The 13,570-nt window shown below is 34.8% G+C and overlaps 1 protein-coding gene across 1 annotated transcript; it reads right to left on the bottom strand.

The window, feature by feature from the left end:
• Positions 1 to 9,847: 9,847 nt before the first annotated feature.
• On the bottom strand, positions 9,848 to 11,080 carry LOC119612698 (putative uncharacterized protein DDB_G0271606). Its single transcript, XM_037968546.1, has one exon. The coding sequence runs from the start codon at positions 11,078 to 11,080 to the stop codon at positions 9,848 to 9,850; it is 1,233 nt and encodes a 410-aa protein (XP_037824474.1).
• Positions 11,081 to 13,570: the final 2,490 nt, after the last annotated feature.

Genomic DNA, 13,570 nt, shown 5'->3' with positions numbered 1-13,570 from the left:
CTATTAAAAATACAACAAAAAAGAATGTTGCTTTTTCCCAATACATTAAAACGATTTTAAGTGTCTTGCCACTAGAGACTGAATGTGTGCTGCAAATAAGGCACCGTCTTACCAAAGTTACGTATGTATGTCCAGCTAATTAAAGCCAACTTTACATTTTAGTCTTGTTGAGACAAGAAAAGAGCAACAGCAGCAATGTCTGACTGAAAGTCTTAGCATAGCTCATGAGCCAAAGAGGGGTAATAATTAAAAGTTGGTGATGACAGAGTGAAGAAGTAGTAGAAAACATAGAATTGTAGAGCCAAATGTGGGGTGTCGCTTAGCAATAATTACACTTTGTCAAAGTGACAGTTATGACCAAAATACAGCTGCTACCTGAAATAGTAGAAGCCAGACAAAAAAGCAGCTAGTCGCAATTGACACTGTTAGAGCTATAAGTCAGTTATGGGCGTTTTATAAACATTATGTTTAAAGGAAATATTTCTAGTTCAGTTCTAGTTCTATTTTTCAGTTATATTTCTAGTTCTAGTTCTATTTCAGTTCTAGTTCAGTTCTAGTTCAGTTCTAGTTCAGTTCTAGTTCAGTTCTAGTTCAGTTCTAGTTCAGTTCTAGTTCAGTTCTAGTTCAGTTCTAGTTCAGTTCTAGTTCAGTTCTAGTTCAGTTCTAGTTCAGTTCTAGTTCAGTTCTAGTTCAGTTCTAGTTCAGTTCTAGTTCAGTTCTAGTTCAGTTCTTTCAGTTCTAGTTCAGTTCTAGTTCAGTTCTAGTTCAGTTCTAGTTCAGTTCTAGTTCAGTTCTAGTTCAGTTCTAGTTCAGTTCTAGTTCAGTTCTAGTTCAGTTCTAGTTCAGTTCTAGTTCAGTTTTTTCTAGTTCAGTTCTAGTTCAGTTCTAGTTCAGTTCTAGTTCAGTTCTAGTTCAGTTCTAGTTCAGTTCTAGTTCAGTTCTAGTTCAGTTCTAGTTCAGTTCTAGTTCAGTTCTAGTTCAGTTCTAGTTCAGTTCTAGTTCAGTTCTAGTTCAGTTCTAGTTCAGTTCTAGTTCAGTTCTAGTTCAGTTCTAGTTCAGTTCTAGTTCAGTTCTAGTTCAGTTCTAGTTCAGTTCTAGTTCAGTTCTAGTTCAGTTCTAGTTCAGTTCTAGTTCAGTTCTAGTTCAGTTCTAGTTCAGTTCTAGTTCAGTTCTAGTTCAGTTTCTAGTTCAGTTCTAGTTCAGTTCTAGTTCAGTTCTAGTTCAGTTCTAGTTCAGTTCTAGTTCAGTTAGTTCTAGTTCAGTTCTAGTTCAGTTCTAGTTCAGTTCTAGTTCAGTTCTAGTTCAGTTCTAGTTCAGTTCTAGTTCAGTTTTGTTCAGTTCTAGTTCAGTTCTAGTTCAGTTCTAGTTCAGTTCTAGTTCAGTTCTAGTTCAGTTCTAGTTCAGTTCTAGTTCAGTTCTAGTTCATCAGTTCTAGTTCAGTTCTAGTTCAGTTTCTAGTTCAGTTCTAGTTCAGTTCTAGTTCAGTTTCTAGTTCAGTTCTAGTTCAGTTCTAGTTCAGTTCTAGTTCAGTTCTAGTTCAGTTCTAGTTCAGTTCTAGTTCAGTTCTAGTTCAGTTCTAGTTCAGTTCTGTTTCAGTTCTGTTCAGTCTAGTTCAGTTTCTAGTTCAGTTCTAGTTCAGTTTAGTTCAGTTTAGTTCAGTTTTAGTCATTTCTAGTTCAGTTCTAGTTCTGTTCTAGTTCTGTTCTAGTTCTGTTCTAGTTCTGTTCTAGTTGTTCTAGTTCTGTTCTAGTTCTGTTCTAGTTCTGTTCTAGTTCTGTTCTAGTTCTGTTCTAGTTCTGTTCTAGTTCTGTTCTAGTTCTGTTCTAGTTCTGTTCTAGTTCTGTTCTAGTTCGTTCTAGTTCTGTTCTAGTTCGTTCTAGTTCAGTTCTAGTTCAGTTCTAGTTCTGTTCTAGTTCTGTTCTAGTTTTTCTAGTTCTTCTAGTTCTGTTCTAGTTCTGTTCTAGTTCTGTTCTAGTTCTGTTGTTCTAGTTCTGTTCTAGTTCTGTTCTAGTTCTGTTCTAGTTCTGTTCTAGTTCTGTTCTAGTTCTGTTCTAGTTCTGTTCTAGTTCTGTTCTAGTTCTGTTCTAGTTCTGTTCTAGTTCTGTTCTAGTTCTGTTCTAGTTCTGTTCTAGTTCTGTTCTAGTTCTGTCTAGTTAGTTCTGTTCTAGTTCTGTTCTAGTTCTGTTCTAGTTCTGTTAGTTCTGTTTCTAGTTCTGTTCTAGTTCGTTCTAGTTCTGTTCTAGTTTCTGTTTTTCTAGTTCTGTTCTAGTTCTGTTTCTAGTTCTGTTCTAGTTCTGTTCTAGTTCTGTTCTAGTTTCTGTTCTAGTTCTGTTCTAGTTCTGTTCTAGTTTCTCTGTTCTAGTTTCTAGTTTGTTCTAGTTCTGTTCTAGTTCTGTTCTAGTTCAGTTCTAGTTATGTTCTAGTTATCTCTAGTTCAGTTCTAGTTCTGTTCTAGTTCTAGTTCTGTTCTAGTTCTGTTCTAGTTCTGTTCTAGTTCTGTTCTAGTTCTGTTCTAGTTCTGTTCTAGTTCTGTTCTAGTTCTGTTCTAGTTCTGTTCTAGTTCTGTTCTATTTCTGTTCTAGTTCTGTTCTAGTTCTGTTCTAGTTCTGTTCTAGTTCTGTTCTAGTTCTGTTCTAGTTCTGTTCTAGTTTCTGTTCTAGTTCTGTTCTAGTTCTGTTCTAGTTCTGTTCTAGTTCTGTTCTAGTTCTGTTCTAGTTCAGTTCTAGTTCTGTTCTAGTTCTGTTCTAGTTCAGTTCTAGTTCAGTTTCTAGTTCAGTTCAAGTTCATTCTAGTTCAGTTCTAGTTCAGTTCTAGTTCAGTTCTGTTCAGTACTAGTTCAGTTCTAGTTCAGTTCTAGTTCGTTCTGTAGTTCAGTTGTAGTTCGTTGTAGTTCAGTTTTAGTGCTTTCTAGTTCTTTCTAGTTCTGTTCTAGTTCTGTTCTAGTTCTGTTCTAGTTCTGTTCTAGTTCTGTTTCTAGTTCTGTTCTAGTTCTGTTCTAGTTCTGTTCTAGTTCTGTTCTAGTTTGTTCTGTTTTCTAGTTCTGTTCTAGTTCTGTTCTAGTTCTGTTCTAGTTCTGTTCTAGTTCTGTTCTAGTTCTGTTCTAGTTCTGTTCTAGTTCAGTTCTAGTTATGTTCTAGTTATCTTCTAGTTCAGTTCTAGTTCTGTTCTAGTTCTAGTTCGTTCTAGTTCTGTTCTAGTTCTGTTCTAGTTCTGTTCTAGTTCTGTTCTAGTTTCTGTTCTAGTTCTGTTCTAGTTCTGTTCTAGTTCTGTTCTAGTTCTGTTCTAGTTCTGTTCTAGTTCTGTTCTAGTTCTGTTCTAGTTCTGTTCTAGTTCTGTTCTAGTTCTGTTCTAGTTCTGTTCTAGTTCTGTTCTAGTTCTGTTCTAGTTCTGTTCTAGTTCTGTTCTAGTTCTGTTCTAGTTCTGTTCTAGTTCTGTTCTAGTTCTGTTCTAGTTCTGTTCTAGTTCTGTTCTAGTTCTGTTCTGTTCTGTTCTAGTTCTGTTCTAGTTCTGTTCTAGTTCTGTTCTAGTTCTGTTCTAGTTCTGTTCTAGTTCTGTTCTAGTTCTGTTCTAGTTCTGTTCTAGTTCTGTTCTAGTTCTGTTCTAGTTCTGTTCTAGTTCAGTTCTAGTTATGTTCTAGTTATCTCTAGTTTCAGTTCTAGTTCTGTTCTAGTTCTAGTTCTGTTCTAGTTCTGTTCTAGTTCTGTTCTAGTTCTGTTCTAGTTCTGTTCTAGTTCTGTTCTAGTTCTGTTCTAGTTCTGTTCTAGTTCTGTTCTAGTTCTGTTCTAGTTCTGTTCTAGTTCTGTTCTAGTTCTGTTCTAGTTCAGTTCTAGTTATGTTCTAGTTATCTTCTAGTTCAGTTCTAGTTCTGTTCTAGTTCTAGTTCAGTTCTAGTTCAGTTCTAGTTCTAGTTCTAGTTCAGTTCTAGTTCAGTTCTAGTTCAGTTCTAGTTCAGTTCTAGTTCAGTTCTAGTTCAGTTTCTAGTTCAGTTCTAGTTCAGTTTAGTTCTAGATCAGTTCTAGTTCTAGTTCAGTTCTAGTTCAGTTCTAGTTCAGTTCTAGTTCAGTTCTAGTTCAGTTCTAGTTCAGTTCTAGTTCAGTTCTAGTTCAGTTCTAGTTCAGTTCTAGTTCTGTTCTAGTTCTGTTCTAGTTCTGTTCTAGTTCTGTTCTAGTTCTGTTCTAGTTCTGTTCTAGTTCTGTTCTAGTTCTGTTCTAGTTCTGTTCTAGTTCAGTTCTAGTTATGTTCTAGTTATCTTCTAGTTCAGTTCTAGTTTCTGTTCTAGTTCTAGTTCTGTTTCTAGTTCTAGTTCTAGTTCTGTTCTAGTTCTGTTCTAGTTCTGTTCTAGTTCTGTTCTAGTTCTGTTCTAGTTCAGTTCTAGTTCAGTTCTAGTTCAGTTCATTTCTAGTTCAGTTCTAGTTCAGTTCTAGTTCAGTTCTAGTTCAGTTCTAGTTCAGTTCTAGTTCAGTTCTAGTTCAGTTCTAGTTCAGTTCTAGTTAGTTCTAGTTCTGTTCTAGTTCAGTTCTAGTTCTGTTCCAGTTCATTTAAAAGTATTGTATATAGAAAATCTACATTATTATTAACTGCCCATCACTGCTTCACCAATATTAACTGAGAAAGCAAATTAAATTTTCAATCAAATATGTCTTTTTTCTGCAAATCTTTTAGATTCTTTATGGAAAATATTGTAATATATACCCTCTAGATCACTAATTGAAAGTTGTATAATTGTGAGCAAAATAGTGCAAAAACAATGAATTATTTATAAAGAAACTGGTCCTTATTTATATTTCCTTTTTGGAAAGAAAATATTAGAAAGATGTTTTGTTGAAATAAAACCAAACTGGTCTGAATAATTATTATATATGGTTTGCTGTTACTTAATCATAAGGCCTAACAGACCAAAGATGATCTTCTAAATCAGATTATTTACTTAAAATGGTGTGCAAATGTTGTTAGTTACAATAAAACAGTTGTTAGAAGGAAAAAGTAAAAGTTAAGGGAACGACGCTGAAGAAAACGATGAAAAAATCATTATTTTTTATAAAAAAGCTTTTGTGGAGAAAAGCTTTTTGATTAAGAAGCTTTAAAAAGCTTTTTGATTGAACAACTCTTAACATCTTGATTGAAAAACTTTTTTATAGAAAAACTTTTTCTTACTCTCTTTATCCGTCTAACATTCCTTAAACAAGATCCATGGAATGGTTTTTGAACTAAACAGTTTCACTTTCCCTATCCAACTTCTTATCATACTTCCCTTAATTTAGATCTTACAGCACTCCAAAAGCACTCCATCAGCACACAATCTAGCACTCTAGTTAAGTGTAATAGATACCCATTCCACGCACACACATCACATCACAAATGCATTCGAACGATCATAACGCAATTGTATTTCAAATTATCTGAGATGTTCGACACATGCGTAGATTTTTTTGTAGCTCGTGTCTTAACTATTTCTTTATATAGTATGGCTTGGTTGGCACAACTTGTTCATACAGAATCAAATTACTTTTAAAGTTTATTTAAAAGAAATACAAAAAAACATGTTCCTTTAAATTCCATGGCCTAATGGTTTCTTCATGGGTGCTGGTTGGTCTTAACTGTTTGTTGGCTCTGCTGCTGTTGTGTTGTAGTTTAAAGGCGTGGCAAATATGTTTTAAGAATGCTGTTAACCATTTGTTTTCTGGGCTTCTCCAACTAACACAGTCAGCCATACCACTATAGTTAACGAAAAGTTCAGTCGTGCATTTCAAATTTCTATGCCATTATCTGTTGTTGTTTTAAAACACAAACAGTGGGGCGAATTTGTATAGTATTTTGATAAAATTTGTTAAGGCTAAAGAAGAGCTAAATTTAAGTTTTAAATTAGAGTTTTATAGTCATCTGTGTACAATTGTTAGACATTCTTTATTTGTTTTGTATTTCTTTATAAGCCAATTGGTCCTACTGTTTACTGCGTTTGTTGGTATCAATGTGAGGTTTGTGTCTTACAAAAGCCGCTAATACAAGTTGGCATAAAATAACATGCGTAACAGGATATTTGTGTTGAATGATGTTGATAGGGAGGGATAGTGTTGACTAGAATATGAGTGTTTTTGTTGAATAGAAAACAATAACAGCAAAAATAATGTCTAAAGAAACTTTTTGGAATTTAGGTAGATGAACCAAAAAACATTTAAAATTAAAAACCGGTTTTAAAGGTCATTGTCGGAATAGTTCTAGTTCAGTTTTAGTTCATTCTAGTTCGAGTTCAGTTCTAGTTCAGTTCAGTTCAGTTCAGTTCTAGTTCAGTTCTAGTTCAGTAGTTCAGTTCTAGTTCAGTTAGTTCTAGTTCAGTTCTAGTTCAGTTCTAGTTCGTTCTAGTTCAGTTCTAGTTCAGTTCTAGTTCAGTTCTAGTTCAGTTCTAGTTCAGTTCTAGTTCAGTTCTAGTTCAGTTCTAGTTCAGTTCTAGTTCAGTTCTAGTTCAGTTCTAGTTCAGTTCTAGTTCAGTTCTAGTTCAGTTTCTAGTTCAGTTCTAGTTCAGTTCTAGTTCAGTTCTAGTTCAGTTCTAGTTCAGTCTAGTTCAGTTTCTAGTTCAGTTCTAGTTCAGTTCTAGTTCAGTTCTAGTTCAGTTCTAGTTCAGTTCTAGTTCAGTTCTAGTTCAGTTCTAGTTCAGTTCTAGTTCAGTTCTAGTTCAGTTCTAGTTCAGTTCTAGTTCAGTTCTAGTTCAGTTCTAGTTCAGTTCTAGTTCAGTTCTAGTTCAGTTCTAGTTCAGTTCTAGTTCAGTTCTAGTTCAGTTCTAGTTCAGTTCTAGTTCAGTTCTAGTTCAGTTCTAGTTCAGTTCTAGTTCAGTTCTAGTTCAGTTCTAGTTCAGTTCTAGTTCAGTTCTAGTTCAGTTCTAGTTCAGTTCTAGTTCAGTTCTAGTTCAGTTCTAGTTCAGTTCTAGTTCAGTTCTAGTTCAGTTCTAGTTCAGTTCTAGTTCAGTTTAGTTCAGTTCTAGTTCAGTTCTAGTTCAGTTCTAGTTCAGTTCTAGTTCAGTTCTAGTTCAGTTCTAGTTCAGTTCTAGTTCAGTTCTAGTTAGTTCTTTCAGTTCTAGTTCAGTTCTAGTTCAGTTCTAGTTCAGTTCTAGTTCAGTTCTAGTTCAGTTCTAGTTCAGTTCTAGTTCAGTTCTAGTTCAGTTCTAGTTCAGTTCTAGTTCTACTTCAGTTCAGTTCTAGTTCAGTTCTAGTTCAGTTCTAGTTCAGTTCTAGTTCAGTTCTAGTTCAGTTCTAGTTGTTCAGTTCTAGTTCAGTTCTAGTTCAGTTCTAGTTCAGTTCTAGTTCAGTTCTAGTTCAGTTCTAGTTCAGTTCTAGTTCAGTTCTAGTTCAGTTCTAGTTCAGTTCTAGTTCAGTTCTAGTTCAGTTCTAGTTCAGTTCTAGTTCAGTTCTAGTTCAGTTCTAGTTCAGTTCTAGTTCAGTTCTAGTTCAGTTCTAGTTCAGTTCTAGTTCAGTTCTAGTTCAGTTCTAGTTCAGTTCTAGTTCAGTTCTAGTTCATTTAGTTCAGTTATAGTTCTGTTATAGTTCAGTTATAGTTCAGTTATAGTTCAGTTATAGTTCAGTTATAGTTCAGTTATAGTTCAGTTATAGTTCAGTTATAGTTCAGTTATAGTTCAGTTATAGTTTTAATCTACTCTATTTCTTTCGCAAAATTTGAAAATTAAATTTTAGTCCAATAGACCACCTTAGAAGCTTTCAAAGGCTATTAAAAATACTGAAATCTCTACATGTATTTTTTATATTTCAACTCAAATTTCACATATTTTTGCGCTAAAACTCAAAAAACATACTCGGTTATTCATTGAAACCAAAATGCAATGTCGGTTTGCTTTTTCATTTAGAAGCCACAACAACAACTATTTGATCATAATACCCCACCAGTATCATGTTGCATTACATTAACGTCCTCTGTACAACCAACGACTGGTTCTTTTTTTATTATTTCCATTTAATTTTTTTATATTTTCCATCTAAACCAACTTTTGATTGTCATGTCGTGTGGCATAAGCGTGACTTTAACTTTAGAATTGGCATGGATTAGTTGCGGCTTCATTATGCAAAACAAGTACTTCTAGCGTCTATTTATGAATAAAACTATAGAAGAACAAAAACATTTTCTATTGAAAAAGTACCTTACATTTCAGGGTAAAATAGTACCAAAGTAATCAACCAACCATCGAACAACAAAGCAACCAACCAGCCACACATGTTAATATGCAAGCGGATTTTTTTGTTTAATGTTTTTTTTTTTTTTAAGAAAAAAATCTTTATCTATTTGTTACTTGTAGTAGTATTTTATTAATAATTGTTTAATAAATGTTTATTGCGGAAATTACATGTGTTTTTTCTAAATGTTTTTCGTGTTAAAAATGTGTGACTGTGGCATGGCATTAGATTTGTTTGATAGAGACCGTGTTTGTGTGTTGTAAGCAACACTTGTGGTGGAGTGATGATGACATGTCTTGAGAGTTGAGTTTTTTCTATAGAAATCCTGTCTAGAAACGGAAATTATGGAATCGTACAAAGATGTGCAGGAATTTTAAGGGAAAAGTAAGTTAATGATTACCCAATAAGCAAATTGGTAGGGACTATAGTCTATTCTATAGTCCAGACTATAGTCTATTGTAGTCTATAGTATATAGTCTATAGTCCAGAATATAGTTTATTCTATAGTCCAGACTATAGTCTATTCCATAGACAAGACTATGGTCTTTTCTATAGTCCAAACTATAGCCTATTCTATCGACCAAACAATAGTCTAGTCTATAGTCCAGATTATAGTCTAGTCTACAGTCCAGACTATGGTCTATTCTTTAGTTCAGACTATAGTCTTTTCTATAGTTCAGACTATAGTCTATTCTATAGTCCAGACTATAGTCTATTCTATAGTCCAGACTATAGACTATTCTATAGTCCAGCCTATAGTCTATTCTATAGTCCAGACTATAGACTATTCTATAGTCCAGACTATAGACTATTCTATAGTCCAGACTATAGTCTATTCTATAGTCCAGACTATAGTCTATTCTATAGTCCAGACTATAGTCTATTCTATAGTCCAGACTATAGTCTATTCTATAGTCCAGACGATAGTATATTATTTAGTCCAGACTATAGTCTATTCTATAGTCCAGACGATAGTCTATTATTTAGTCCAGACTATAGTCTGTTCTATGGTCCAGACTATAGTCTATTCTATGGTCCAGACTATAGTCTATTCTATGGTCCAGACTATAGTCTATTCAATGATGCAGACTATAGTCTATTCTATGGTCCAGTATGGGGTCTATTCTATGGTCCAGTCTAAAGTCTGTTCTATAGTACAGACTATAGTATATTCTATAGTCCAGACTATAGTCTATTCTATAAGCCAAACTATAGTCTATCTTTTAATTCCTCAAAAGTCCTTCTTTTACCATAAATTCTATGGTCCAGTATGGGGTCTATTCTATGGTCCAGTCTAAAGTCTATTCTATAGTACAAACTATAGTATATTCTATAGTCCAGACTATAGTCTATTCTATAAGCCAAACTATAGTCTATCTTTTAATTCCTCAAAAATCCTTCTTTTCCCATAAAAGTACCGAAATTCCCCAAAATCCCTTTACATATAAGAAAACACCAGATATATATTTTTTTTTAATTTCCGAAATAATATTTAATTTTTATTAAATAACAACGATGAATAGAAATAATGAAGATGATGATCGCGATTTGAATAAAAGTAATTTCGAGATTGTGAGGGCCGGCTAATGGACGAATAAAAATTTGAGAGTAAATGTTTGTGCAGGTCGAAAAAAATAACTCTTAAAATTATATAGACTATTACGCTTAAATTACCAAGCTTGCAATTGAGCAGGAGCGGCAGCGGTAGCCAAGGCATATTGCTGTGGCAAGAAGGGAGAGCCGACGGTATAGGCAGCTTGGATAGGTTGCACAGTTTGATAATTGGCAGCGGCAACATAGGCGGCACTAAAAGGTTGTACATAACTGAAAGCAGCAGCGGGATAGTAGAGACCAGTAGCTGCTAAAGCAGGAGTGGCAGCAGTTTGATTGGCGGATTTCTTGCCATCACCCTTGGTGGTGGTTTCAATGTCCACAACAGTTTCAGAGGTTTTGGCATCTTCTTCTTCTCTTTCCTCACGGTTGTCGGTTAAGCGAGCAGGTTTTTGTTGAGATTCAGCTTGAGCTTGGCTTTCTTCTTGAGTTTGTTGTTGGCGAGGGGCAGAGTATAAAGCAGGCAGAGAGTTGGACAATTGTTGTTGTGATTGAGATTGAGCTTGGGATTGTGATGGTCTGTAGCCTTGTTGTTGAAGTTGTTGTTCCAAACGGGCGGCTTGTTGCAAGCGAGCTACCAAAAGTTGTCTTAGACGGGCAGAAGGTGTATTGTAGTTGTATTGAGGACGTTGTTGGGGTTCGGACAAAACATCAGAGCCAGATTGAACTTCTTGTTGTTCTTGTACATTAGGAGCTCCATAGAGTAATTCAGGACGTTGTTGAGGTTGTTGGGGTTCAGACAAAACATCGGAGCCACTGTTAAAACCATTGTTATTGTTGTTGTTTTGAGGTTGTTGAGGTTCAGCAAAGTTGTTGAAATTGTTTTGGTTATTTTGAGGTTGTTGATTGCCGCCAGAGAATTGAGATTGCTCCACAAATTCAGGTTGTTGGGGCTCAGCAAAGTTATTGAAACCATTGGAGTTTTGAGGTCTACTTTGTTGAGGGAAACGAGGCTGTTGGGGGAAACGAGGCTCAGGAGAACCATAAACCAATTGTGGTCTCTGAGGTCTTTGTTGAGGTTCACTCAAAACATCAAAACCACTGCTGTGCTGAGGTCTATTACCTTGTTGTTGGCCCAAAGGGAAAACAGGCTGTTCACGGGGCAAATTAAACTCGCGATTGGGACGATAACCGGCTGCTGGATAGGGAGTGGGACTAGACTCCAAACGCTGTAAACGTAAAGGTGAAACACGTTGACCGCTGTAGCGGCTATAACCCAAATGGGAAACATCAGCCTGTACGAATAAAGCACACGACAGGATAGCGAGAGATAACTTCAAAACGAACGCCATTTTGTTAGATTAAATCCAATCAACGTTTACAACGCGTTATGTAAAACTAATAATTTTTAACAAAATTACTTGGATTTTATACAAAACTTTTAATTTGTTCAAACTGTTATTAAAACAAAATCAAAAAGCTTTAGTCTAAAAAACAAAACAAATCAAAATTCCAAAAACTAAATAACAAAAAACTTTTGATGCGTATGCAAACTTAACTGAAAATTTAGAATTCAGGCTACGTTTGTATTTCAAACAGCCACCAACCAACAGTTGGACAATCAAACAAACAAACAAACAAACACACCAGTTGTCCACCTCATAGACCAATAATTTAATTATCATTCGAGTGTGCCAACCAACTCAAGATTTAATAACAAACACCAGACCTCTATGTTTTTAAATTATTGACATTGACCTCCTAACTGCTAGCAAATATTGAACGTTAGAGGGCGCTTTAATCTATCAAATGCCAACTTTTATTTTTATCAGTTAATGGAAATCAAACTTTAAGTTTGATTTGAAATTGATAGAAATTTCAAATTTATTTTTACATCTATTTACATCTACAAATTATTTTGAATCAAATCAATATTCCAAATTCGTTTTTTTTATTTGTTATTTCTCTTAAATTTTTTTTTTTTTTTGAAAAATTACACACAAATTCATGTGTGACTTTCTGGCATTTTGCCATTTTTATGAGATAATAACAATAAACAGTTGTTACGTTTTGTATTTGGTCTTACTTCATTCAGAAAAAACGCTAAACCAAAAAATTTTGTTTTAACAATTTTATCAATTTCGTACACGTTTTTGTCTGAGCTTACACTCATCATAATGTAGCGTTTGTCACATTTTTTTTTTTTTTTCAATTGAATGTTTGATTCACTAAGTGTCAGTTTGAATTATTCTCATAGGTTGCCATTAACCTGTTTAAGATATTGCCAAAATAAAAATAAATAAATTTGAAAAAAATCTATATAAAAGATATAAAAACGCCTGATTTTAGGTTTAATCCCAAGTTGAGACTATACCCTTAAGTCCAGAAAATATTAAACTCTATAGCCTAAACTATAGCCTAACTGTAGTCTACAGTATAGATTACTCTATAGTTCAGATTATAGACTGCTTTATAGTCCAGACTATAGACAACTCTATAGTCCTGACTATAGACTGCTCTATAGTCCAGACTATAGACTGCTCTATAGTCCAGACTATAGACTGCTCTATAGTCCAGACTATAGACTGCTATATAGTCCAGACTATAGACTGCTCTATAGTCCAGACTATAGACTGCTCTATAGTCCAGACTATAGACTGCTCTATAGTCCAGACTATAGGCTTCACTATAGTTCAGACTATGGACTACTCTAGAGCCCAGACTATACAATACTTTATAGTCCAGACTATAGACTACTCTATAGCCCAGACTATAAACTACTCAATAGTCCAGACTGTAATCTACTCTATAGTACAGACTATATACTACTCTATAGTCCAGACTATAGACTACTCTATAGTCCAGGCTATAGACTACTCTATAGTCCAGACTATAGACTGCTATATAGTCCAGACTATAGACTGCTCTATAATCCAGACTATAGACTGCTCTATAGTACAGACTATAGACTACTCTATAGTACAGACTATAGACTACTCTATAGTCCAGATTATAGACTGCTCTATAGTCCAGACTATAGACTACTCTATAGTCCAGACTATAGACTACTCTATAGTCCAGACTATAGACTACTCTATAGTCCAGACTATAGACTACTCTATAGTCCAGACTATAGACTGCTCTATAGTCCAGACTATAGACTGCTCTATAGTCCAAACTATAGACTACTCTATAGTCCAGACTATAGACTACTCTATAGTCCAGACTATAGACTACTCTATAGTCCAGACTATAGACTACTCTATAGTCCAGACTATAGACTACTCTATAGTCCAGACTATAGACTACTCTATAGTCCAGACTATAGACTACTCTATAGTCCAGACTATAAACTACTCTATAGTCCAGACTATAGACTACTCTATAGTCCAGACTATAGACTACTCTATAGTCCAGACTATAGACTACTCTATAGTCCAGACTATAGACTACTCTATAGTCCAGACTATAGACTACTCTATAGTCCAGACTATAGACTACTCTATAGTCCAGACTATAGACTACTCTATAGTCCAGACTATGGACTACTCTATAGTCCAGACTATGGACTACTCTATAGTCCAGACTATAGACTACTCTATAGTCCAGACTATAGACTACTCTATAGTCCAGACTATAGACTACTCTATAGTCCAGACTACAGACTACTCTATAGTCCAGACTATAGACTACTCTATAATCCAGACTATAGACTACTCTATAGTCCAGACTATAGACTACTCTATAGTCCAGACTATAGACTACTCTATAGTCCAGACTATAGACTACTCTACAGTCCAGACTATAGACTACTCTATAGTCCGGACTATAGTCAGCTCTGT

Source organism: Lucilia sericata, unplaced genomic scaffold (assembly GCF_015586225.1).
Source record: "Lucilia sericata isolate MDLA Ls3-8-SP2 unplaced genomic scaffold, ASM1558622v1 Contig001805F_arrow, whole genome shotgun sequence".
NCBI classification, from domain to species: domain Eukaryota; kingdom Metazoa; phylum Arthropoda; class Insecta; order Diptera; family Calliphoridae; genus Lucilia; species Lucilia sericata.
Note: the sequence above shows the minus strand (reverse complement) of the source record. Positions and strands in the feature narration are given on the sequence as shown.

Coding starts and splice junctions, on each gene's coding strand:
- LOC119612698 (XM_037968546.1), bottom strand. CDS start 11,080: ATGGCGTTCGTTTTGAAGTTATCTCTCGCTATCCTGTCGTGTGCTTTA.